The sequence below is a fragment of the Lichenostomus cassidix genome, chromosome W, assembly GCF_008360975.1.
Source record: "Lichenostomus cassidix isolate B80296 chromosome W, HeHo_3.0, whole genome shotgun sequence".
Taxonomy (NCBI): Eukaryota; Metazoa; Chordata; class Aves; order Passeriformes; family Meliphagidae; genus Lichenostomus; species Lichenostomus cassidix.
The window spans coordinates 8,702,035-8,725,015 of record NC_139510.1 but is presented as its reverse complement, the minus strand read 5'-3'; the positions used below and the strand labels follow the sequence as shown (position 1 = coordinate 8,725,015).

The 22,981-nt window shown below is 43.6% G+C and overlaps 1 protein-coding gene and 1 long non-coding RNA gene across 4 annotated transcripts in view; one reads left to right on the top strand and one right to left on the bottom strand.

Annotated features, from left to right (window-relative positions):
* The window catches only part of LOC146425453 (creatine kinase S-type, mitochondrial), a 40,755-nt gene extending 23,682 nt beyond the window's left edge, over nucleotides 1-17,073 (top strand). For 2 of the 3 annotated variants that reach the window (XM_085041660.1, XM_085041658.1), the window contains exons 4-10: nucleotides 692-787; nucleotides 2,225-2,446; nucleotides 4,931-5,016; nucleotides 9,230-9,353; nucleotides 13,410-13,544; nucleotides 13,886-14,011; nucleotides 16,821-17,072. In XM_085041660.1, the coding sequence (XP_084897786.1) occupies nucleotides 692-787; nucleotides 2,225-2,446; nucleotides 4,931-5,016; nucleotides 9,230-9,353; nucleotides 13,410-13,544; nucleotides 13,886-14,011; nucleotides 16,821-16,940 (909 nt within the window). In that variant the 3' untranslated portion in view covers nucleotides 16,941-17,072. Of the gene's footprint in view, nucleotides 1-691; nucleotides 788-2,224; nucleotides 2,447-4,930; nucleotides 5,017-9,229; nucleotides 9,354-13,409; nucleotides 13,545-13,885; nucleotides 14,012-16,820 lie in introns of all 3 variants that reach the window. The other variant, XM_085041661.1, reaches the window with a different exon arrangement.
* Nucleotides 17,074-17,296: 223 nt separating this feature from the next.
* Nucleotides 17,297-22,696, bottom strand: LOC146425452 (uncharacterized). Its single transcript, XR_014846621.1, has 2 exons — nucleotides 20,712-22,696; nucleotides 17,297-18,160 (listed from the first exon to the last, which is right to left on the bottom strand). It is a non-coding gene; the product is annotated as an uncharacterized LOC146425452 (long non-coding RNA).
* Nucleotides 22,697-22,981: the final 285 nt, after the last annotated feature.

Below are 22,981 nucleotides of genomic sequence, written 5' to 3'. Positions count from 1 at the left end.
CTAGAGTTATTGCTGCACAAGAGAATGAAGGTGTGATTGTGATCAGCGTTGACATACCTGTGCTAAATGGTTCTAACTAGGACCAGTAGTCAATGGCAGTGAGGACAGGTATTCTCATATGACCTAAGAACAGGGCATAAGCTGCCCGGTGACTGAATGTGTATTTTAGTTGCTAATAAATCCTGAAATTTATTCTGGTTGCCACCACATACAGTACCTATCTGTGGTAACTAGAATAAGCTTGTAACTAAAGCAAGGTGCAATTTTTTTATGAAGATGAGCAACCACTATAGAGTGCTGTTTAGGTCAAAATGACTGAAACCCACCACCAATCATCTCCCAATTTATTGTTAGGAGACAGAGGGTGAAATTCCATGTTCTGCTTCTAAGATGTACAGGAGAAACTCAGAGCAATTACAAAATTCATGGCAAACTACTGGCAGTTACTCTCTGTGACATAAACAATAGCTCTATTAAAAATAGATTTTGAGAGGTAATTTTTTCAGAGACAAATTTTCAGATACAACCCACATATGACCCTTCCTTTTATATTTACCCCGTTAGCACTTGCTGACATCCATGGCTATCATCCAGGAGCCTGTACCAAGGGATTTCCCTTGTGACTGAAGTTAGTGCAATAAAGTGTTTCTATGATTGTGAAGACTTTTTGTAGATTCTCTTTACACCATAGGTATTTGCTGAGATTTTTGACCCTGTCATTAAAGTGAGACATAATGGCTATGATCCATGCACAATGAAGCATCACACAGACCTGGATGCATCCAAGGTAGGATTTAAATAAAAATGATGAGGAAATAAAGATTCAATGCTGCTGCTTACAATGATGATATTGCATATAATGGTACATTTTCCCCCTTGATCTAACTCCAAAGAAATTGAGGAAACTGGCTAAAAAAACTGGAATGCCACAATTTACTGAAATGGCACATCCCACAGGGAGTATATCTAAGTGAAGCAAGCTCTGGTTCTGTCCTTATTGCAAGCCTGTTAGTTTACTGCTTAGATTTGCTGGGGTTTTCAACATCTGACAAAGGACAAACCAAGCTAGCATCTACATGGCCTTTCTTTCTCTTCCTTATTCTTTTCTTCTAATTTCTTCTCTTTACTGGACCACTTTCACCTGACTACTTTATTCAATTACACCCTGACATTATGCAGAAGTGTCAGAGGTATGAGACTGTGCAAAAGGAGCAAGCCAGGAGCCAAGAGTGATAGCAAGACAGGCAAAACAGCAGGCCCACCAAGGGCACATTTCCACAGTACCCAAGCAAGAAGAGAACAGGTGAACAGGTCTAGTTACAGTAACCAGGTTCAGCCAACAGGCCAGTGATTGACAGAAAAGCCCATAGTGACAAGACAAGTCTGAGGTCAGGTCAGCAAGGCAGGGTCAGGATAAACAAGGTACAAGGGCAGGCACAGGCATACTTACAAAGTAGCTCAGACAAGGACTGAAGGTGCCTTAAATTATATGCAGCTTATTATACGAAACTTCTCAGAAATCTTTTTCAGACAGCTATTTTCAAAGTTGTTGGATCCATGGTTACACAAGTGTGCAATATCAGAGCTGAATAAAACCCAGTGGAGAGAGGGTGAAAGAGGTTTGCAAAGATCCTTGGTGCACTCGTGGCCCTAACAGCAAACTAGTTGCATTCCTACCTTGTTCTTAACAGAGGGATTGATCTCAGCTGGTACAAAATATTTGGGTGTCTGCCTAATGGCACTGTGAGCCTGTTCATGAGCTAGAGTTAACCATGTATTTAAGGATCGGAGAGAAAGCATTCCCCTTCTCCTGCACACACATAGTCAAGTCTTAGCCATTGCTTAGTATTTCCTTAATAGTTCAATAACAGCACTGATTAGTATCATCTTGGGCTTTCTCCTTTCAAAAGAACTTCCATACCTGGCCTTCTTTCTATGTTCATATCCATATTTCCAAAAGCCACTCAGATCTTTTCATATTCCACGCTGGAGCTAAGAAGGATCAGCTGGTTACTTTGCCACATTCAGTCAGCAAAAGAACTTAGGAGTTCCTAAAAAAACCCTTAGTATTTGAAACACTGAGGGATTCCTAATGTTCTGTGATGTCTAGAAGAGGTCATGATTCCTGGGCAGAAAGATAACCCATTTTTGTATGATGGGATTTTTAAATGGTGGTGTACAAAATGGGCGACTGTATGTAAATTAAAAAACATTCTTCCTTCAGATCACCCATGGTCAATTTGATGAGCGATATGTCCTCTCATCACGAGTACGTACTGGTCGTAGCATCCGGGGTCTCAGCCTTCCTCCAGCTTGTACCAGGGCAGAGAGAAGAGAAGTGGAAAATGTTGTAGTCACTGCTCTAGCTGGGCTGAAAGGAGATCTTTCTGGAAAGTACTATAGCTTGACAAATATGTCTGAGAAGGATCAGCAGCAGCTTATTGACGTAAGTATAACTCCATATTACATGTCAGGCTTTTGCATGTGTCCTCCTTTACTAAATGAGATGTCTTTCATGTCTATTTCTTCTTGTGTATAGGGGTGACTCATACCAGCACAGGTTGGTTCTCTGGTTCAGTGGCAGTGTCTGTCACAGGGATTGGAGTAAGCACAGGACCTGTCACCGGGGTTCAAGTAGCCACAATGTCTATCATTGGGTTGTAGTAGCCTCAGAGCCTGTAATTTTGTTGTCAGATCCAGAGACCTTCTCTTCCCCCTGAGGGTACTGAGCAGTGTAGAACAGGGCTCTGTAGGCATTAGCCAGGCCCCAACAGGTTGCAGTGATTTGTGTCTCTCTGGAATTGCCAGAGTGACAGCATACTTCTGTGGCTAGCACAGTTTTTCCCATGAGAAGTTTTCTTGTGTTTTGTAAATAAAGATAAAGTTTGGATGTTTTTGGAACAGTGTCCCAGAACTTGGGCAGTGCAGGCCTGGCCAATCAGGCCTGGGGGAAGGCTTCTGACTGACCAATCTGGGTGACTTTTGAGAACTCTATAAATGTGATGAAATCAAAACAATAAAGGTCATTCCTTCTTGCCACTGAGAACCGATGCATTCATTACTCTGCTAGCTGCTCAACAGCGACATCCTTCTTCCTAATATTTTACTAGTTTTTCAGGATTCTGCACATGTTCAGGGGTTCCAAAATGTTGGAGGTGGTCACTGTCCTAGGTACTTGCCCATACTATCCCACACACCCCCTGCCATTCATAACTATCCATCCTTGAGACAGATGTCTGGGTGATATTCTTAAATAGCTGTTTAACATTAAACAAGACCTGAACCATATTCAGCAATATGCTGGCTCCTACCACATAGATCAGGTTGGTTTCAAGGGTATGCAAAGGATATTCGAAATCTTTAAAGTTCTCAAATGCTACTGTAATCAGCCTGGAGAAGAAAGGAAGGAAGGAAGGTAGGAAGGAAGGTATCTCCCCCATAGGTTGGCTCTCTGGGAGAGAAAAAGATGTAATTATTAATAGTTCCCAGTAGATAGCTGTTTTGACGGTGGGCAGGGTCAGTACCAAAGACACTGACACCAACTTAAGGAATAGTGTAATTTACTATAATACAAAACTGCAAAGAATTACAAAGGATAAGCTAAGCAATACATCTAATCATTACTACAAAAGAATGCCTATAGTGATTAAGATACATCACCAGTTACCCCAATACTTTACCACTTCATCCAGATCTGCACAACAGCTGGGGGAAGCCACTATCACAGCAAAGGACTGCAGAACCACTCCTGGTAACTGGGAAATCCTACAGGTGTATCCACCTACAGGCAAAGAGGCTTCCAATTTCACTGTGAGAGTAGCCCAGCTTTTATATTGTTGAATAAACAAGCTACTATTACTTCTAGTGTGGAAACATCTGGTTTCATTCTCCTTTTGGGTTTCTCCCAAAGCCTGGCCAGGCCTCAAGGAGGAACCAAGGGAGTTGTCTTTGATCCTACACCCCCAGACATGGCCAGATGTGGCCTTGTCCAGTTTCTAAATACGGAAAGGCTAATACATGTTTCGCAAATTAACAGATGCATTTATCATATTGCTAATAATACTTTGTTAATGAGTGGATACATAAAACATTTGGTTGGAAGGTTCATCTAGAGGTCAACTTTGGCTCAGGCCCTGTTGTTCAGGCCTTAGTATTTCAATAGCCCCCAAAGTACAGAGGTGGTGGCAATGCTGAGTGCATGGATCACCTTAGTTTCACCATCAGCAAGTCTACTATATCATAAGCCAATACTATAAAGTCCACTACAATCATAATCTGAGCCCAGGTCCCAAGGACAATAAATATCCACAGGGAACACATACAGCAAGTAAGGCATATGTAAAAAAACCCGAGAAAAAGCACAACAGCTCTGAGAGCAAATGAATCAACATTGTGACCAGCAGCTACTAAACCAATACAATGAATGCTTAAAACAAACTTGTTTTAACATGGTCTTTTCAGATCTTCCATTATCTTAACCCAAGATAAGTCTGTTGTGGTTTAACCCCAGCTGGCAACTAAGTACCATGCAGCCACTCCTCAGCTGCTCCAAGTCCCCTTAGTTTATATAATGAGCATGATATTCTATGGTATGGAATATCCCTTTGGCCAGTTTGGGTCAGCTGTCTGGGTCATGCTCTCTCCTAGCTTTTGTACACCTCCTCATTGGCAGACCATGGTTAACTGAGAATTCCTTGAATTAGAGTAAGCACTGCTGAGCAACAACCAAAACATCAGTGTGTTATCAACGTTATACTTTAAGTCAGGAAGGAATTAGGTTCACAAGCCATGCTATTTAATTTAATTGTATTGATTACCTTCATATTAATTACATAAGACAGGGTTATACTGCTTCCCTTAATAAACTTAAATTTTATTTTGTATCTTTCTCTGGTTTTATTTCTCTTTCTGGTCCCGTTTTTGTGTCCAGGATCATTTTCTCTTTGATAAGCCAGTGTCCCCTTTGCTAACATGTGCTGGGATGGCACGTGACTGGCCAGATGCCAGAGGAATCTGGTATGTTGTGTGATACATAGAAGCTTGTGTCATGTTTAAAAAAATGTATTACAAGTCTTCTTGCTTCTCCTAACCCCACAGTAACTCTGCACTGGTACTCACAGCATGTTCAGTTTGTTTTTAAATATTTTTGTAGTGTTTTAATGATTAATTGAAAAAAAAATAGGACCTTTATATTCTTATAGGCAAAGGCACAGAAATGATGCAAGGATTGTTGAAGTATTAGAAACCACAGAAGAGCTTGATAACAGTCACAAAGGAATTAGGGCTTCTCCCACAACAAAGGTGGAAGGATCAATATCCCAACTGAAGTGCATCTACACCAATGCCTGCAGCATGGGCAAGAAACAGGAGGATCTGGAAGTCATTGCACAGCTGAAAAACTATGATATAATTGCAGTCATGAAAATATGGTGGGATGACTCATAGAACTGGAGTGCTGCAATGGATAGCTATAAACTCTTCAGAAGGGATAGGCAAGGAAGGAGAGGCCATGGGGTAGCCATGTATGTTAGGGAGTGTTTTGACTGTTTAGAGCTTGCCGATGGTGATCAAAGGGTTGCATGTTTATGAGTAAGAACCAGGGAAAAGCCTAACAAGGCAGATATCCTGGTGGTCTTCATCCAACCAGGATGAAGAGGCAGATGAAATATTCTATAAGCATCTGGGAGTAGTCTCACATGCACTATCCTTTTTTCTCTTGGAGACTTTAACTTACCACTTGTCTGCTGGAAATACAATGGAACAGAGAGGAAGCAGTCTAGAAGGTTCCCGGAATGTGCGGAAGAAAACTTCCTGACACAGCTGGAGAATGAGCCAACTAGGGAAGGCATGCCCACTGGACTTTTTGTTTGCTAAAAGAGAAGGAATTGTGGGTGATATGATGGTTGGAGGCCATTTTGAGCACAGCAATCATGAAATGATAAGAGTTTTCAATTCTTGGAGAAGTAAGGAATATGGTTACCAGAACTGCTACCTTGGACTTCTGGAAGGCAGACTTTGGCCTGTTTATGGGCCTGGTTGAGAGAGTCCCTTGAGAGGCAGTCCTGAAGGGCAAAGGATTCCAGGAAGCACAGCCAGAACTTAATATGGCAACTGCCATAAAAGACAATAAAAATAGTTCTATAAATACATTAACAACAAAAGGAGGACTAAGGAGAATCTCCATCCTTTGTTGGATGGGAGGGGAAAACATGGTGACAAAGGATGAGGAAAAGGCTGAGGTACTTGATGCCTTCATTACCTCAGTCTTTAATAGTAAGATCGATTGCTCTCAGTGCACCCAGCCCTCTGAGGTGGAAGACAGAGACAGGGAGCAGAATGAAGCCCCATAATCCAAGGGGAAATGGTCAGTAACCTGCAACACTACTTAGACATACAAAAGTCAATGGGGCCCAAAGGGATCCTTCCAACAGTACTGCAGGAGCTGGAGGAAGCACTCACCAAGCCACTTTCAATCATTTACCAGCAGTCCTGCCGAACCAAGGAGGTCTCAGTTAACTGGAAGTTACCAAATGTGAAGTCCATCTACAAGAAGGGTCAGAAGGATGATCTGGGGAACTACAGGCCTGACAGCATTACCTTGGTGCACAGGAAGGTTATGGAGCAGATCATCATGAGTGCCATCAAATGGTGTGTACAGGACAACCAGGGGATCAGGCCCAGCCAGCATGGGTTTAGGAAAGGCAGATTCTGCTTGATTAACCTGTTCTTCTATGACAAGGTGATCCACTTAGTGGATGAGGGGAAGGCTGCAGATGTTTAGCTGTGCTTCAGTACAGCCTTTGACAGTTTCCCACAGCATTCTCCTGGATAAACTAGCTGCTCATGGCTTGAATGGGTGTACTCTCACTCTCTGCTGGGTAAAAATCTGACTGGATGGCTGGGTCCAAATAGCTGTGGTGAATGGAGTTAAAAGTCGCAAGTGGTGTTCCCCAGGGCTCAGTATTGGGGCCAATTATGTTTAACATCTTTATTGATGATTTGGATGAGGGCATTGAGTGAACCCTCAATATATTTGCAGATGACACCAAGTTAGGCAGGAGTGTTGATCTGCTTGAGGGCAGGAAGGCTCTGCAGAGGGATCTAGACAGACTAGATAGATGGGCTGAGGCCAATTACATGAGGTTCAACTGGGGTAAATGCTGGGTCCTGTACTTGGGTCACAACAACCCCATGAAACACCACAGGCTTGGGGAAGTGTCTAGAAAGCTGCTCAGTAGAAAAGGACCTGGCAGTGTTAGTCAATAGCTGTCTGCATATGAGCCAGAAGTGTGCCCAGGTGGCTGAGAAGGCCAATGGCATCCTAGCTTGTATTAGAAATAGCGCGGCTAGCAGGATGAGGGAAGTAATTGTCCCCCTGTACTTGGCACTGGTGGGGCCACACCTCGAGTACTGTGTCCAGTTTTGGGCCCCTCACTACAAGAAAGACATTGAGGTGCTGGAGTGTGTCCAGAGAAGGGCAACAAAGCTGGTGAAGGGTCTAGAGCACAAGTCAGATGAGAAGTGACTGAGGGAACCAGACTTCTTCAGTCTGGAGAAAAGGACACTCGGGGGGGCCTTCTCACTCTCTACAACTCCCTGAAAGGAGGCTGTAGCCAGGTGGGGGGTCAGCCTCTTCTCCTGGGTAACAAGCAATAGGATAAGAAGAAAGGGCCTCAAGTTGCACCAGGGGAGGTTTAGATTTGATATTGCGAGAAATTTCTTCACCAAAAGGGTTGTGAAGCGTTGGAACAGACTGTGCAGGGAAGCGATGGAGTGACCATCCCTGGAGGTATTTAAACGACATGTAGCTGTGGCACTTAGGGGCATGGTTTAGTGGTGGACTTGGCAGTGTTAGGTTAATGGTTGGATTTGATGATCTTAAGTGTCTTTTCCAGCCTAAATAATTCCATTATTCTATGGTTCTACATAAACAATCATTAATATCAGCAATGCAATGTAGCACCATAATTACGGGTCCTTCTATGGGGTTTTTTATATGTTTTTTCTATTTCAAGATAAAAGTTTGATTTTAGAAAGAGTCTGTGAATCACCATGAAATTATTTCCACAGGATTTTGTCAGGTTTTACAGTGCATGCTCCCTGACAAAGCAGGTTTAACTTACAGAATAATACTGGATATGCTTCTGAACATGATGCAGTATTGCCATAGAACAGATTTTTTTTCCTTGTTGTGGTATCACTCAGCATTCCTTAATGCAACAGGAATATTCATTTAATTGAAGGAGAACCTTAGTCAGACCAACATCAATCTCTGGAAAATCCTATCCTGAATATTTGTACATGACTGAAAATGAAATAACTGGACCTCTCTGTAACTATAATGTCAGGCCACAGGATGCTTGCACCTGTTCAGTTTTGCATTGTCAAAGTGCGAAAAGTGAGTTGCAGTAAAAGGCAGGCTGCAAGTTAGGCTCTCAGTGAAGTTGCAAATTTCACGTCTTTCAAACTTGGTCATATTCTACTGTTTGTATGTATGAGTCTAATCTTATCAATCACTGCCTACATTCTGTAGAAAGATTGTTGCAAAAGACAGAAAAATGGAGAAAAGTAAGGAAAAGTGACCTCAGGTTTGACCTAGCAGTTTATAAACCTAGTCATGACTGATCTGTCTGGAACAAGAGTAGATAACTTCTCTGTAGGCATTATCTTAATCGACAAGCCACTATCTTTAATGCAGTGTCCAGAAGCAACATGTAGCTGTTTTCCTCAGATATGTAATTTGACTGATGTGGCAATTCAGTGTTATAAAGTGATATGAAAGGCACTGGGATTTGATTTAGAAGACAATACAATTAACTAAGGTCATATGGCTGTGCCCCCAGTTAGTTTTTTTTCTTACTGCACAATTTTCTAAGAACAGTAAAAACCATCCATAGTGACTGAAGATGCAGAATTTGGCTTCTCCCTTTACCTGTTCTCTTAGCAGCTGTACATCCCAACTATGTTAATGTTTGAAGACATTCTTCATAGCTCAGCTTCAGGGCAGAATGATGTGATCAGAGAAAACTGCTCTTCTCACTGTGACTTGAGAAACCTGCATAATTCCATTGGTATGCTTAACTGTGTCCTTAACTGTGTGGAGCAATGTTATTTTGCAGTGCTTAACCTCTTCACAGTCCTGAAAGACTGTAATGAAACTAAGGATGTTGAGAGTTATTTTTCAGGGCTTATCTTGTGCTTTAAAACTATTCATTTTTCTCTCAACCAGGCATAATAATGACAAGACATTTCTTGTCTGGATTAATGAAGAGGACCACACCAGGGTGATCTCCATGGAAAAGGGTGGCAACATGAAACGGGTGTTTGAAAGATTTTGCCATGGTTTAAAAGAGGTAGTAACTCAATGAATTTATTATGCCTGTTTGTTTATTGTTGGGCTGTTGTCAGCATTATTAGCATGATTAACACTGAACTGATATCTCCAGAAGCAGCAAAATAAAGTAACACCAGTTCAAATAGCAACCCACATTAATAACAGTTAAAGAAGGAAACAAAGACAAATTGTTAGCTGTAGGAATTGTTAGTTGTAGGAAAAATAGGTAAAATGTCATTTTAGCTTTTATATTACAATCTTCAGCACTGGATGGCTAAAGAATTTTTTTTCTTTTTCCTTGGAACAATTGCTTTATTCATCTTGATGCCTTGAAAGGTGGTAAAAATAAGAGGCAGACACAGCAGTATAGGGAAAAAAGGGTATTACCTTGGTTTTAATAGGATCCTAGGTGCCCCCTCATCAAAGGTGGAAAACATTCCAAGGAGCACACCCTGTGTACAACGCGTATACAATTTTATGGACCTTACAAATTAGCATATCTACCTAAAATCCCCCAATAAGAAACTTAACAAATGAAGTATTTGTCCCCCTATTCTAATTATCCCCCCCCCCAAGTGGGACTACAGCCTAGTTTACAAAAACATGTTCCAGAGAGGAGGCTCCATCTAAGGTTGGAGCCTCTAGTTTTGAGATAGTAGGGATGTTTGGTCTTGCCCCCCAGAGAACTCCTGAACTAGGCTAAATATCAGAGTACAAGGGTTATAGACATGTAGAGCTAAGGTACAGGGAATGAAAGGTACAAGGAAAGGGAAAGGGTATAAAAATGTGTAAAAAGGGTATAAGAAGAAAAGACAAAAACCATCAGGCATCAGTCTCACTCTGGCAAAGCAGCTTTCACTCCAGCTTCTCTGGTTTTCTAGACTCCCCTGTCTCAGGAAATCCCCAACTGCTGTATAGCTTATACAACTGTACAATCCCATATTGCTTCAAGGCCACCAGCATAGGTCTTCACCTGAAAAAAACCCAAACAAATACCATATGGCAAAGTAGGGAAAGCAGGGAACTATAATGGCTTCTACATGTATGTTAACCAGAAAAGGAAAGTCAAAGAAGGTGTACCCTTCCTGATAAACAACACTGGTGAACTGGTAACAATGGATGAGGAGAAGGCTGAGGTACTCAACAATTTTTTTTCCTCAGTCTTCAATGGCAACCTCTCTTCCTACACTTCTCCTGTGGATAGACAGCAGGATGGGGACTGGGGAGCAAAGTGCTTCCCACTGTAAGTAAAGATCAGGTTCGTGACCACCTGAGGAACCTGAATGTACAAAAGTCTATGGGACCCAATGAGACGCATCCCAGAGTCCTGGAGGAATTGGCTGATGTAGTTGCCAAGCCACTCTGCATGATATTTTAAAAGTCCTGTCAGTCAGGTGAAGTCTCAGGTGGCTGGAAAAAGGGAAACATAGCCATCTTTAAAAAGGATAGAAAGAAGGACCCTGGGAACAACTGACCTGTCAGCCTTACCTTCATGCCTGGGAAGATCATGGAACAGATCCTCCTAGAAGCTCTGCTAAGGCACATAGGGGACAGGGAGGTGATTTGACACAGCCAGCACTACTGTACCAAGGGCAAGTCCTGCCTGCCCCACCTATTGCCCTTCTGTGATGGGGTGACTACATCAGTGGACAAAGAAAGAACTACAGATGTCATTTATCTGGGCTTCTTTAAAGCCTTTGATATGGTGTCCCCCCCCCACATCCTTCTCTCTAAACGGGAGAGAGATGGATTTGATGAGTGGACTGTTAGATAAGAAATTATTTGGACAGTCACATCCAGAAGGTAGTGATCAGTGGCTCAGAGTCCAAATGGACATCAGTGGTGAGTGGTGTCCCTCAAGGGTCTGTATTGGGGCCAGTGTTATTCAGTGCCTTCATCAATAACATAGACAAAGGGATCGAATGCACCCTCAGCAAGTTTGCAGATGACACCAAGTTGAGTGGTGCGGTTGATATGCCTGAAGGACAGGATGCCATCCAGAGGGACCTGGACAAGCTCGAGAAGTGAGACTATGGGAATCTCATGAGGTTTAATAAGACCAAGTGCAAGGTGCTGTACCTGGGTAGGGGCAACCCCTGGTATCAATACAGGCTGGGGGATGAACACATCAAAACCAGCTCTGCTGAGAAGACCATGGAGGTGCTGGTGGAATGAGAGGCTGGACATGAGCTGGCAATGTGTGCTTGCAGCCCAGAAAGCCAATTGTAACCTGGGCTGCATCAAAAGAAATGTGGCTAGCAGGTCAAGGGAGGTGATGCTGCCCTTCTACTATGCTCTCATGAGACCCCACCTGGAGTACTGCATCCAGCTCTGAGGTCCCCAGAACAGGAATGACATCAACCTGTTGGAGCATGTCCAGAGGAGGATCACCAAGATGATTAGAGGGATAGAGAACCTCTCCTATGAGGAAAGGCTGAGAGAATTGGGATTGTTCAGCCTGGAAAAGAGAAGGCTTTGGGGGTGACGTAATTGCAGCCTTCTGGTTCCTGATGGGAGCCTACAAGAAAGATGGAGAGAGACTGTTTACAAGAGCATGGAGTGATAGGAAAAGGGGGAATGGGTTCAAATTGAAAGAGAGTAGGTTTAAATTAGATATTAGGAAGAAATTTTTTACTGTGAGGATGATGAGGGACTGGAAAAGGTTGCCCAGGGAAGTTGTGGATGCCCCATCCCTGAAAGTCTTCAAGGCCAGGTTGGATGGGGCCCCGGGCAACCTGGTCTAGTGAAAGGTGTCCCTGTGCATGGCAGGGGGGATTGGAACTAGATGATCTTTAAGGTCCTTTGCAACTCAAGCCATTCTATAAGTCTATGATTGTCTGTGGAAGTGGTCCTTGAAGGTAAGTTCAGAGCATCTCTAAGAAATTTTGAGTATGTGGTGAGTTTGGGAACATGGAAAAACAAAAGTGCCTAGTGCATGCTTCATTGGCATCTGGGTGGTTCACTAGGATCTGATATGCTTCTTAGGCATATCCATGAGACTGAATAATGTACAGGATTGTGGTCTAAGTGACATAGCTTGTGGATATTGTTTCCATGTTTTCCTCTGCTACTGTGCTTATCTCTTGTTCAAGAGAAGTGGACCTCTGTGCCTTGCCATATGAAGTGGTCAGATAGCTTTGGAAACTGTGACCAGAGCAAGTGTATGAGGCAGGAAATCAGATCTAGTTTCTTACAAGCAATTTCTGTCTCCTCACACAATATTCAAATGTCAGGACAGTCCCTTATTTTGTATCCTTCTGCAGAATGGAATTATTTGCCTATATTGGAGAGGACTTGTGAACCTGAACTGGCATAGGTATCTGATTCTCTTCTGACAGTGGTTTTACTGAACTGAAATTGTATTTGGGTCACAGAATTAAGTCTCAGGAGTGTATCTGAGTGGACATAATAGTGGCTTGTTCAAAGGTCAATAGACCTTTGCAATATTTATGAGGATAATGATTTCAGTCTCCTTTGTAACTAGGTTTTAGAATTACTAATGAAAATCATTATAGAGGACCTATGCAGTCTTTTCATAGTGGAAGCAGGGCTATGAAATTTAAGCATTTAGAAATTAAGTTTCCTTCACCTAGCATCATGTAATCATCTTGAAAATAATATAAAACTAGACTTTGGCTCCTTTTGTTTGCTTCACAGTGTTTGAAATGTTTGGACTTGTGCTTTGCAACTTTGCTCTAAAAGCACCAAGGTTAGAAAATCATTTATACTGTAGGTAAAAAGTCAGAATTATTATGTAACCATATGGTTTCATGGGCTAAGGCCGTGTGATAAAGTGCTAGAGCCTTCAAGTTAATGGTAGTTAGAAAATGATGAAGAAATTTTTGTAATATTCACTGAGGAACTTGATACCTGATGAATGCAAAGGTTCATACTAGAGCCAAACCAGACTTTACTTGAGTATATGTGTATGCACCTCCACTGGTAAATAGTGAAGTTCATAATCAACATAGATACAAAGTAAAAAGAATTTAATCTAAACGAGTGTCAGAAGATGAGACATTTGTAAGCAGTTCTTTCTTTTTCCTTTCTCTTTTTTTTTTTTTTGCCTTCATAGGTTGAAAGATTAATTAAAGAACGAGGCTGGGAGTTCATGTGGAATGAACGTCTTGGATACATTCTGACTTGTCCTTCGAATCTAGGAACTGGTTTACGTGCTGGAGTCCATGTAAAGCTGCCAAAGCTTAGCAAGGTACATAAATTTTTTAAAAGGCCAGTGACATAAATCAGGTCTTAATGTGATTTATAAAGAAACAAATAAAAAATGACAGTTTACAGCAATTGGATGTTTGCAAGATGTGCAACAGCTAGGTCCTAGGCATAATGCATTACTAACTGAGCATACTTGTATTATGAAAATTATTATATTTGTTATGGATATTAATCTCCTCAGCAGACAGACACCAAGAAAGGCTATAATCCAAAGACAGAGGAAACTGTCTCTGCCTGTCTTTCTGGAGATGGTATTAGATCATGGATAATAACAATAAGCAAGGCAAAAGACAATATGCACAAACCTATTTCTTCTGTTAGGATCCCAGGTTTCCAAAAATCCTGGAGAACTTGAGGCTGCAGAAGCGTGGCACTGGTGGAGTGGACACAGCAGCTGTAGCAGACGTGTATGATATCTCCAACCTGGACCGCATGGGTCGATCAGAGGTAACCTGTTTGTTTTATTCCTTGCTTTTAAACTCAGATCTGCACTGATATAAGACAGTTTCCCTCCATTTGAGTTCACTATGAATTCAGTCACTCTTTGGAGCTATGGCAGTTTTTTCTTCTTGTGAATTTGATCCAATGAAAAGGCATACACAGCAAAAAATTATTACTGTGCATGCAATGTTTGCCAAATATGACAAGTTCCTAAGCAAGTTCCATAAATGTGACTTGTTTACATCATGTGCTGAGGTACCGGAAACATTTGGTTGTGGTAACAGAATTCCCTTGGGACAATGTTTCTCAGAATCACAGCATGAGCTTTTATACCCAAATTACTCCTGGAGTACACAGCTATGAGCTAGGTGTACAGGTTGTCTCTCCAGTGCTGGGCATGAGCTAGGTATCTAAGAATCATGAAATCATAGAATGGTTTGGGTTGGAAAGGACCTTAAAGATCATCTAGTTCCAACCCCTCTGCCATTGGATGGGATGCCACCAACTAGATCAGGTTGTCCAGGGCCCCATCAAGCTTGGCCTTGAACACTACTAGGGATGGAGCATCCACAACTTCCCTGGGCAACCTGTTCCAATGCCTCACCACCCTCACAGTCAATAATTTCTTCCTCATATCTAATCTAAACCTACTCTCTTTCAATTTGAACCCATTCCCCCTTTTCCTATCATTCCATGCTCTTGTAAAAAGTCCCTCTCCATCTTTCTGAATGAGGTTCACTAAAGTTGTACACTGGGAACAGAGCTAGGTACTGTACATTGGACAGGTATCTGCTGTACCCAGTGCAAAATGCTGAGGAAAGAAGCAGGATTTCAGGACTAACCCACATGGGGAATCAAGCACAGACATTAAGACTGGATTAAAATGCAGTTTTCCTTTTAGGATTCACAGTCATGCACTTTCACCGTAATGAGTTTGGCTGGGATGGCGCTAACTTTCCCCATAACAGCCCCCTAGTGCTGTGCTTTGCATTGGCAGCCAGAAAGGTGTTGAAAACACACCAACATTTTGACTACTGCTGAGCAGCGCTGGTGCAACATCAGTGGTGTCTCTCCAACATTACGCCCCCCTCACCAGTAGGCTGAGAGTGGGCAAGATCTTAAGAGGGGACATAACCAGGATAGCTAACCCAAACTGACCAAAGGATATTCCATACCATATGACATCTGATCAGATATAAAAGCTAAGAAAAGAAGGAGGAAGGGGGGGGGCATTTGTTATTTACAATGTTTGGCTTCCAGAGCAACTACTACGCGTGCTGAAGCACTGCTTCCTGGGAAGAGGCCATAGATCACTTGCTGATGGGGAAGTAGAGAATAAAATCTTTGGGGTTTCTTCCATTGCTTGCATGTGTGCGACCTTTGCTTTTTCTTTAATAAACTGCCTTTATCTTGACCCATGAGGGTTTTTTCCCATATTGTTTTCTCCCCCCCCTTTCCTATCCAGCTAAGGAGGGGAGTGATAGAGTGGCTTGGTGGGCAACTGACATCTAGCCAAGGTCAACCTACCACAGTGAGTTAGTCTAAACAGCTGTGGCCAAAAGTCTAGTCCTGCCATCCTATCAACTCCCAGTCATGTGAAGGAACCCCCACTTCCTTCCTCTACTCCATGCATCCAGAAGCATTCAGGGCTCATGCTACTACTGGATTGGGAAAATGAGTGTCTCTTCCCCTCCTTGCACTCCCATTCCAATTAGTTTTCAGTTGACTGTTTTCTCATAGGATAACATAATTTTTGCTTTTTCAGACACACAAAGAATTATATGGCTTTAAAATTAAATAGCACAAAATTATACTAGTATCTTAATATCACAGAATAAGTTTTAGTTTCTACAGGCGATGATGTATAGATTATCCTCTGCAATTCACTGGTGTCCATTTGGATGCAGTGCATTGTTTCTTCTACAGTACTGACTGTATGTTGAATAAAACTGTTGTATTTCACAGAATATAGGTAAACAACAGTCTAAAACATCAAGAAGTAAGCACATATGTACAGATGCTTTAAGCATGCTAAACAGTAAGGGAGGGCTCTGCATGATTGAGTCATTTCAGTATTACTCATATATCCCATTACTATCCATCAAGAAAATACAACTATCCCACTTTCTACAGAAGAAAGACAAAGTGCCAGTAGTCTTTACAGTCATTTACCAAATCTCAGACCAATGTTCCATAGCTTTTAAACCCAAAAACATTTGGATAAAGGCATTAATCCAAACCTCACATGATGCTGTTGGCAAAACACCAGAACCTCTTTACTTACACTGGCATTTGTTGCTTCAGAGAGAACTGCCCAGTGACTCTAAACATCCATGGCACTGCCTTTTCACTTTCTTTGTCCTAATACGCAAATTGTGAGAACACAGCAAATGGGAACGCATGGCTTTGGCATGCCGTTGTTCTCAGCATCTTGTATTCTCAGAGTGGCAACATTTGAAATGGGTCTCTAAACTCATGCCTAAACCTTTTATTTAAGCACTTCTGTTTGTCTATATAGGGGTATGTGTAGGAGCAGAATTTGGTGGAAATTAGGGGACTATTTGAAAATTTCTAATTTCAGATGGCCAAGCTCAGCATGAGCAGAAGGGGTAGGGAGAAGGGAATTACTATGGGCTTTCACTTGACCAATACATGACTCATATTTCCTGTGTCACAGCATGTGTGATCTCTGTGTCCAGGTCATGACTCTCCTTGGGTATGGCTTTACTTGCAGTCTTTGCAAGCCAATTTTTTCCTCTATTAACAGTGTTGCCTAAATCTTTTATTATTACTGTTTTTCTTATTGTTGTTGTAGGTAGAACTAGTTCAGATTGTCATTGATGGAGTCAACTATCTAGTTGACTGTGAGAAGAAACTGGAAAGAGGTCGAGACATTAAAGTACCACCACCGTTACCTCAGTTTGGCAGGAAGTGATCTTGCGGCTGATGGCTGTTAATGATAAAATATGGCTGTCATTTTGACAGAAAGGCACTTCTGTATATCTCTATATAAATACCTTGTGTAATAAAACACTCTGATACCCAATGTCTCTCTAAATGCCTGGTTACACTGACAGAAAATAGTCTTAGTGCAGCTTCAGTAGGACAACCACTTTGTAGGGACTGCTTCCTTTTCCCCTTTGTCTTCTCAGCAACCTTTACCTAGGCTTTGAACCTTTCTTTCTTGGCTGATAATAAGGAAAGTATTACTTGAATAATGTGGCATATTGAACACGAGAGACTGTTGCTGTAATACCCGGAGAGAACGCAGCAGGCACACACAAACACGGATCCAGCAAAGCAGAGAGCCAGTTTACTTTTCAAATCCTGCTTATATCTGCTAAAATTCCATAGGGAATTGGTCAGTGATCACCTGCCCCCTGGGGTGATTGGATGAAGTCCTAAAACACCCAATTCCAAACACTCTCTGCCTTAAACCCAAAACAGATCAGGGAAAACAGCAGGTGTTTAGTTATTATTTACAAAATCATTTCATTGTTTTCATAGTTTGCATTGGAAAGGAGAGGCTCCCAGGGAAAACTTCTGCTTGCAGCCCTTCAATATCCACAACTCCCCCTTTTGGTTTAAAGACCAAAAAGGTATAGTTTGTAATCCTCTGCGGGTCCCTTGCAGAAAGGAGAACAAACACAGCATAAAGGATCTGCTCGGTAGTGGCCAGTTACCGAACAGAGCCCAAATCAGATGCTGATTTAAAGTGGATAGAGAGAATCTCCAGCAATGCCATGGGTGATACATCTATCGAACCCAATTCTATATCACAGTTCCATCAGAAATTAATTCTAAACATAGCTTTCAAAGCCCTTGCTTTCTGACTCCATAACAAAGGAAACTTAAAGTTCAGTCTCTGCTTGTGGAACGACCATCCGCCTGATGGTCGATATCTTGGCCATCATCAGAAGGATCATTCGGTTGATGTTCTGCATTCTGGTCATCATTTTGAGGTTGCCAGTTCTGCCTCTGGAGCCGCAGGTCAGGGTGAATGCATCTTGCATGCAGCCACCGTACCCCAGTATCTGTGGAAACGCAAGCATACCCACGACCCCAAGCAACAAGCTCACGCGGGCCTTCCCAGGTATCAGTAAGTAGATTCCGTACCCAGACCTTCACCCAGGGCAGGTGCGTCTCGCCTGATGACTGCAATGTGAGAAAATGGTTCACGATGACAAGATTATTCAAATTTGGTGGCACTGTGAGATGATTAATTGTATACAAAGCTTTTTCCAATCGGCTCTGTGGGGTTTCCCCATGCATTCCTCCTTTTTGCTTTTCCAAAACACGCTTCAAAGTACCATGAGCGTGTTCGACAATGGCTTGGCCAGTAGGAGAATGTGGAATACCAAATTTATGATCTACACCCCATAGGTGCAAAAACTGCCACGTCTTCTGCGAGGCGTAGGCAGGACCATTATCGGTTTTCACAGTAGATGGCACAGCCAGGACCGAGAAAGCTAATTTCCAATGGGCAATGACATCGCGGCCTTTCTCTCCAGTATGAGCAGACACCCACATGGCTGAGGAGAAAGTGTCAATAGACACGTGCACGTATTTAAACCAGCCAAATTCAGGGATGTGCGTTACATCCATCTGCCAGAGCTGCAAGGCCTTCAGGCCTCTGGGGTTTACCCCCGGTGGCAGAGGTGCAGCGAGTCTATGGTAATGAGCACAAGCGCTGACAATGTCACGAGCCTCAGTTGGTGTTAATTGAAACTGCTTCTGCAAGGTATGTGCACTTTGATGAAAGAAATTGTGTGATGCCTTGGCTTGCACAATTTTGTCAGGCTGAGGTGCCACCCACGCAGGATCGGCTAGCATGTCAGCCCTGGGATTGCCTTCCGTTATAAAACCTGGTAAATTGGTGTGTGTTCAAATGTGCAGAATGTAATATGGGTGCACTCGAGCTTGAATTGCATTCCACAAAGTTTGCAATAGTGAAAACTGAGCCTCATTACTGACTTCCTTTAGAAGTGAACAATCCAAACGTTTAGTTATATCTGCTATGTAAGCAGAGTCAGTGACCAAATTCAAAGGTACCTGAGAGAACCGCTGAAAAGCCATGGCAACTGCCTTCAATTCAACCAATTGAGCAGAGCCTGTCTCGTGGCCTTTCAGCACCTGCCACTCAGATCCCTCCTTCCAGGTAACAATGGCCTTTCCTTTTTTTCCCAGAACCATACGTGAAGACAGTGGGTCTGTGCACTGGCACCCAACTATTCTTTGGCCGCAAGGTGAAGCTGGTCGAATTTGCCAACTGTAGTAATTTGTGGCTGGGCAGGTGATAAGCAATCTGCCCTGAAAAGTTTTGCAGTGCACTTTGAAAAGGAGCGCTATTAGCAAGGCTCCATTCAAAGCTGTCCTGCCATACCGGAACAACAATCTTTGCAGGATCCGCTGCCATTAATTGCAAACACCGATAATGGCATTTAATTATCAGACAAGCGATCAATTCAAACAACGTGGGTGCTGTCTTTTTTGGCTGATGAGGCAAAAAGACCCATTCCAGGATATGCAAAGGGTCAGCCCATTGTTTTTTCCACTGGCCAATGATACCTGTAGGATGGAGGTCTGGAGCAGTAATGAAAACAGTGATATCAGTAGAGGGGTCCACTCGATAAACCTGATGAGCGGAAACAGCTTGCTGCACTTCGTTCAGCGCTCGTCGCGCCTCGGGAGTCAATTGTTGAGGTGAGTTTAGGTCAGAGTCCCCCTTTAAAATATTAAAATGCGGGGAAAATTTCATGGTGGTTAGTCCTAAATAAGGACGTAACCAATTGATGATACTCATCAATTTCTGGGCATCATTCAGGGTCTTAATAGAGTCTGAGAATTGCACTTCTTGGTGTTGTATAGTTTAATCCAAAATTTTGACTCCCAAATATTTCCAAGGAGGCAGCTGTTGAACTTTCTCCGGAGCCACTTGCAACCCATGGGAGTGCAGGGCAGCGAGCAATCGAGGCTGTAACCTCTGCAGCTCATCCTGGGTGGATGCTGCCACCAGGATATCATCCATAGAATGGTAGCAGAATGCCTCAGGAAACTGCTCGCCAACTCTGGACAAAGCCTGAGCGACATACCATTGACAGATAGTCGGGCTATTCTTCATGCCCTGAGGTAACACTTTCCATTGAAATCTCTTTACAGTCTCAGCATTGTTAATTGCAGGCACAGTAAAGGCAAATTTTGGTCTGTCATTGGGATGCAAAGGAATTGTGAAAAAGCAGTCCTTCAAATCAATGATCAAGATTTCCCACCCTGTAGGAATCATTGTGGGTGAGGGCATACCAGGCTGTAATGTCCCCATACTTCCCATCACTGCATTAACTTTTCGGAGATCTTGCAACAGTCTCCATTTCCCCGATTTTTTCTTAATTACAAAAACGGGGGTATTCCAGGGACTAGTAGAATGCTCAATGTGTCCCTGTTGTAAGTGTTCCTGAACCAGCTGACAAAGGGCAACTAATTTCTCTTTTGGCAGAGGCCACTGTGGTTCCCATATTGGTGTGTTAGTTAGCCATCGCACAGATAGCATAGAATACGGTGCGCCCTTGCACACAGTAACCCCTATCAAAAATTTTTCCCAATCTGCACCCCCCAGGCTGCCACCACGTCCCGTCCCCAGAGGTTAACTGGAGCTGAAGTAACATAGGGTCGGATTGTGGCCATGTGTCCCTCCAGGTCTTTTACTAACACAGGTCATTCACTCAGTTGGCTCTGTGTGGTTCCTCCTAGCCCCGCGATGGCCGATCCCACAGGGGCTAGAGGCCATGAAGAAGGCCATGAAGAGGAGGAGAGAATCATTACATCAGCACCCGTATCAATCAAACCTTGGAGCCGAATCTGGCGTGGACGAGCTTTCGGCAGAATGAGGGTACATGTCATCTGTGGTCTCTGATTAGAAATGTCTGCAGCCCAGCAGACCTGCAGAAGTCCCGGCGATTCAGTGCTGCTACCTCTGCGAGCTTGTTGTTCTGCCCTGGGGACACAAGACTCAAAAGGCACTAATTGAGCAATGTGAGTCTTTTCAGGGATAGTGACAAGGGGTTTTGACGTGGAAACCATAGAATGAATCTGGCCTGTAAAATCAGCATCTATAACTTCTGGGTGGACAAAAATCCCTTGGTGGGTGACATCAGGTCTCCCCACAAGCAGCATACTGAGTCCCTGACTTAGGGGTCCATGTGCATCCAAGGGAACCCTATGGATGCTACCAGATTCTAGGACGACTGTACTTGCCGTGTAGATATCAACCCGGGCTGGTCCTTGGGTGCTGTCTCTAAATTGGCTGGATAGGCCTGTGCCGTCACCCTGTTTTAGGGGAACATTTGCGTCAGAGGGCAACTCCCCCTTTTTACACTCCTCCTCATGTTTCCCGACAGAGGTCAACCATCTACATGGTACTTAGACCTGCAATAGTCTGAACAGTGACCTGGCCTACCTCACCTCCTGCACTGGGGAATCCCAGTCCTTGTATTTTCCTTCTGCTTCGATTTAGCTCATTTCCATTTGTTCCCAGCCTTGGGCTGCTTTTGTCCACGGTCAGGGGGTGCCTGACCAGGCGGTAGAAGTGCAGCCAAGGCAGACCTCTTTTGGTTCCCTGATCCCACCTTAGAGCAAGCTTCTACCATTTCTGCGAGTGTAGGGTCCCCAGGAAAGGCGTCTATGATCCTTCTACACTCATCGTTGGCATTGTCTCTTTCCAACTGTTTGCAAAATATCTGTCTCAATGAATCATCTTCCACCTGCTTTCCCAGGACTGCCGCTACCTTTTCTACAAAAGACAGGAAAAGCTCAGACTGCCCCAAGATATTTTTGAATACTGTGTTTTTGGGGCAGCCATGTCTATGGTTTTTATGATGGCTCCCATACTGATCTTTTGGGCCTGCTCTAGGATCTGAGGATCCCAAGTAGCCTGGAGGTCGTGGCTCGAAAAAAATTAGTTCCCATAAGGGCATCCACCCCAACCGCATGTCTAGGGTCCTCAGAAGGTAAGTGTATATTCTGTAACGAGTGTTTTTCAGCCAGCTTTCTCCAGTTATTTTCAAAACCTGTAAATTGTATAGGTTGAAACAGAACTTGACCCAAGTGCCTAATATCGAATGGAGCAAGCAGGTCAGTATTCATCACTCTAATAATTTGCATGACTTCGGAAGATCCAAGCCTGTGTTGTGCTGCTTTGGATTGTAAATCTTGCACCGCCTTCCATGCAACAACATCATGCCTGTTAACCTGACCCGAATTTGGGGGAGCCTTGAACACAGGAAAGGCTTGGGCATCCCCTTGCGAGGTGGTAGTATCACCTTGATCTGCTGGTACACCTCCTAGAGGCGCTGTAGCAGCCACCTGATTCTCTTTAGAGTCCCTTCTCTGGTCTGGCATCCCCATTCTTTCCAGAAGACTCCAGTCTCCTGCCTCTAGAGTGCCCAACTTTACCAATTCCCAGAAACGTTTGGGATTTCTTGGGCGCACCATCACCGTGCAGTCTGGGAATATCCAAGGGCAGTTCTGTAGCAGGCGCTTCTTTCGCCGCCCTGCCACCGCAGCTTTCCGCCCTGAAGCAAGCATGTCGTCTAATTCGCTGTGTGAGTTATCAGACTGGGGTTTCTCCGTGAGCCCTATCATGAATAACGGAGTTTGGCCAGGTGTAGACATTGTGCCGAGAGGCAGCATGGCAGCAGAGCTAGGAGTGGAGTGTAGAGAAGGCAGCGACACAGGTGGAGCGTTGTGAGGCCCCGCTGGCTTCACTGGCACATTATCAGTTAAAGCCGTCTTCTGCATCGGCATAGAAGCGGCCAGATCAGCGTGCCGCACTGGGGTCGCCTCTGCCACTGGAACCATTGCTGGGACTGGCGTATCCTGCTCGGAATCCAAGTCCCTGTCGTCACTTCTGCTTTCATTGTGGGATGAGCCCCGGCCGTCTTCCGGGTTGCTGGAGCGGGCACTTCTGGCCCACGCTACCAT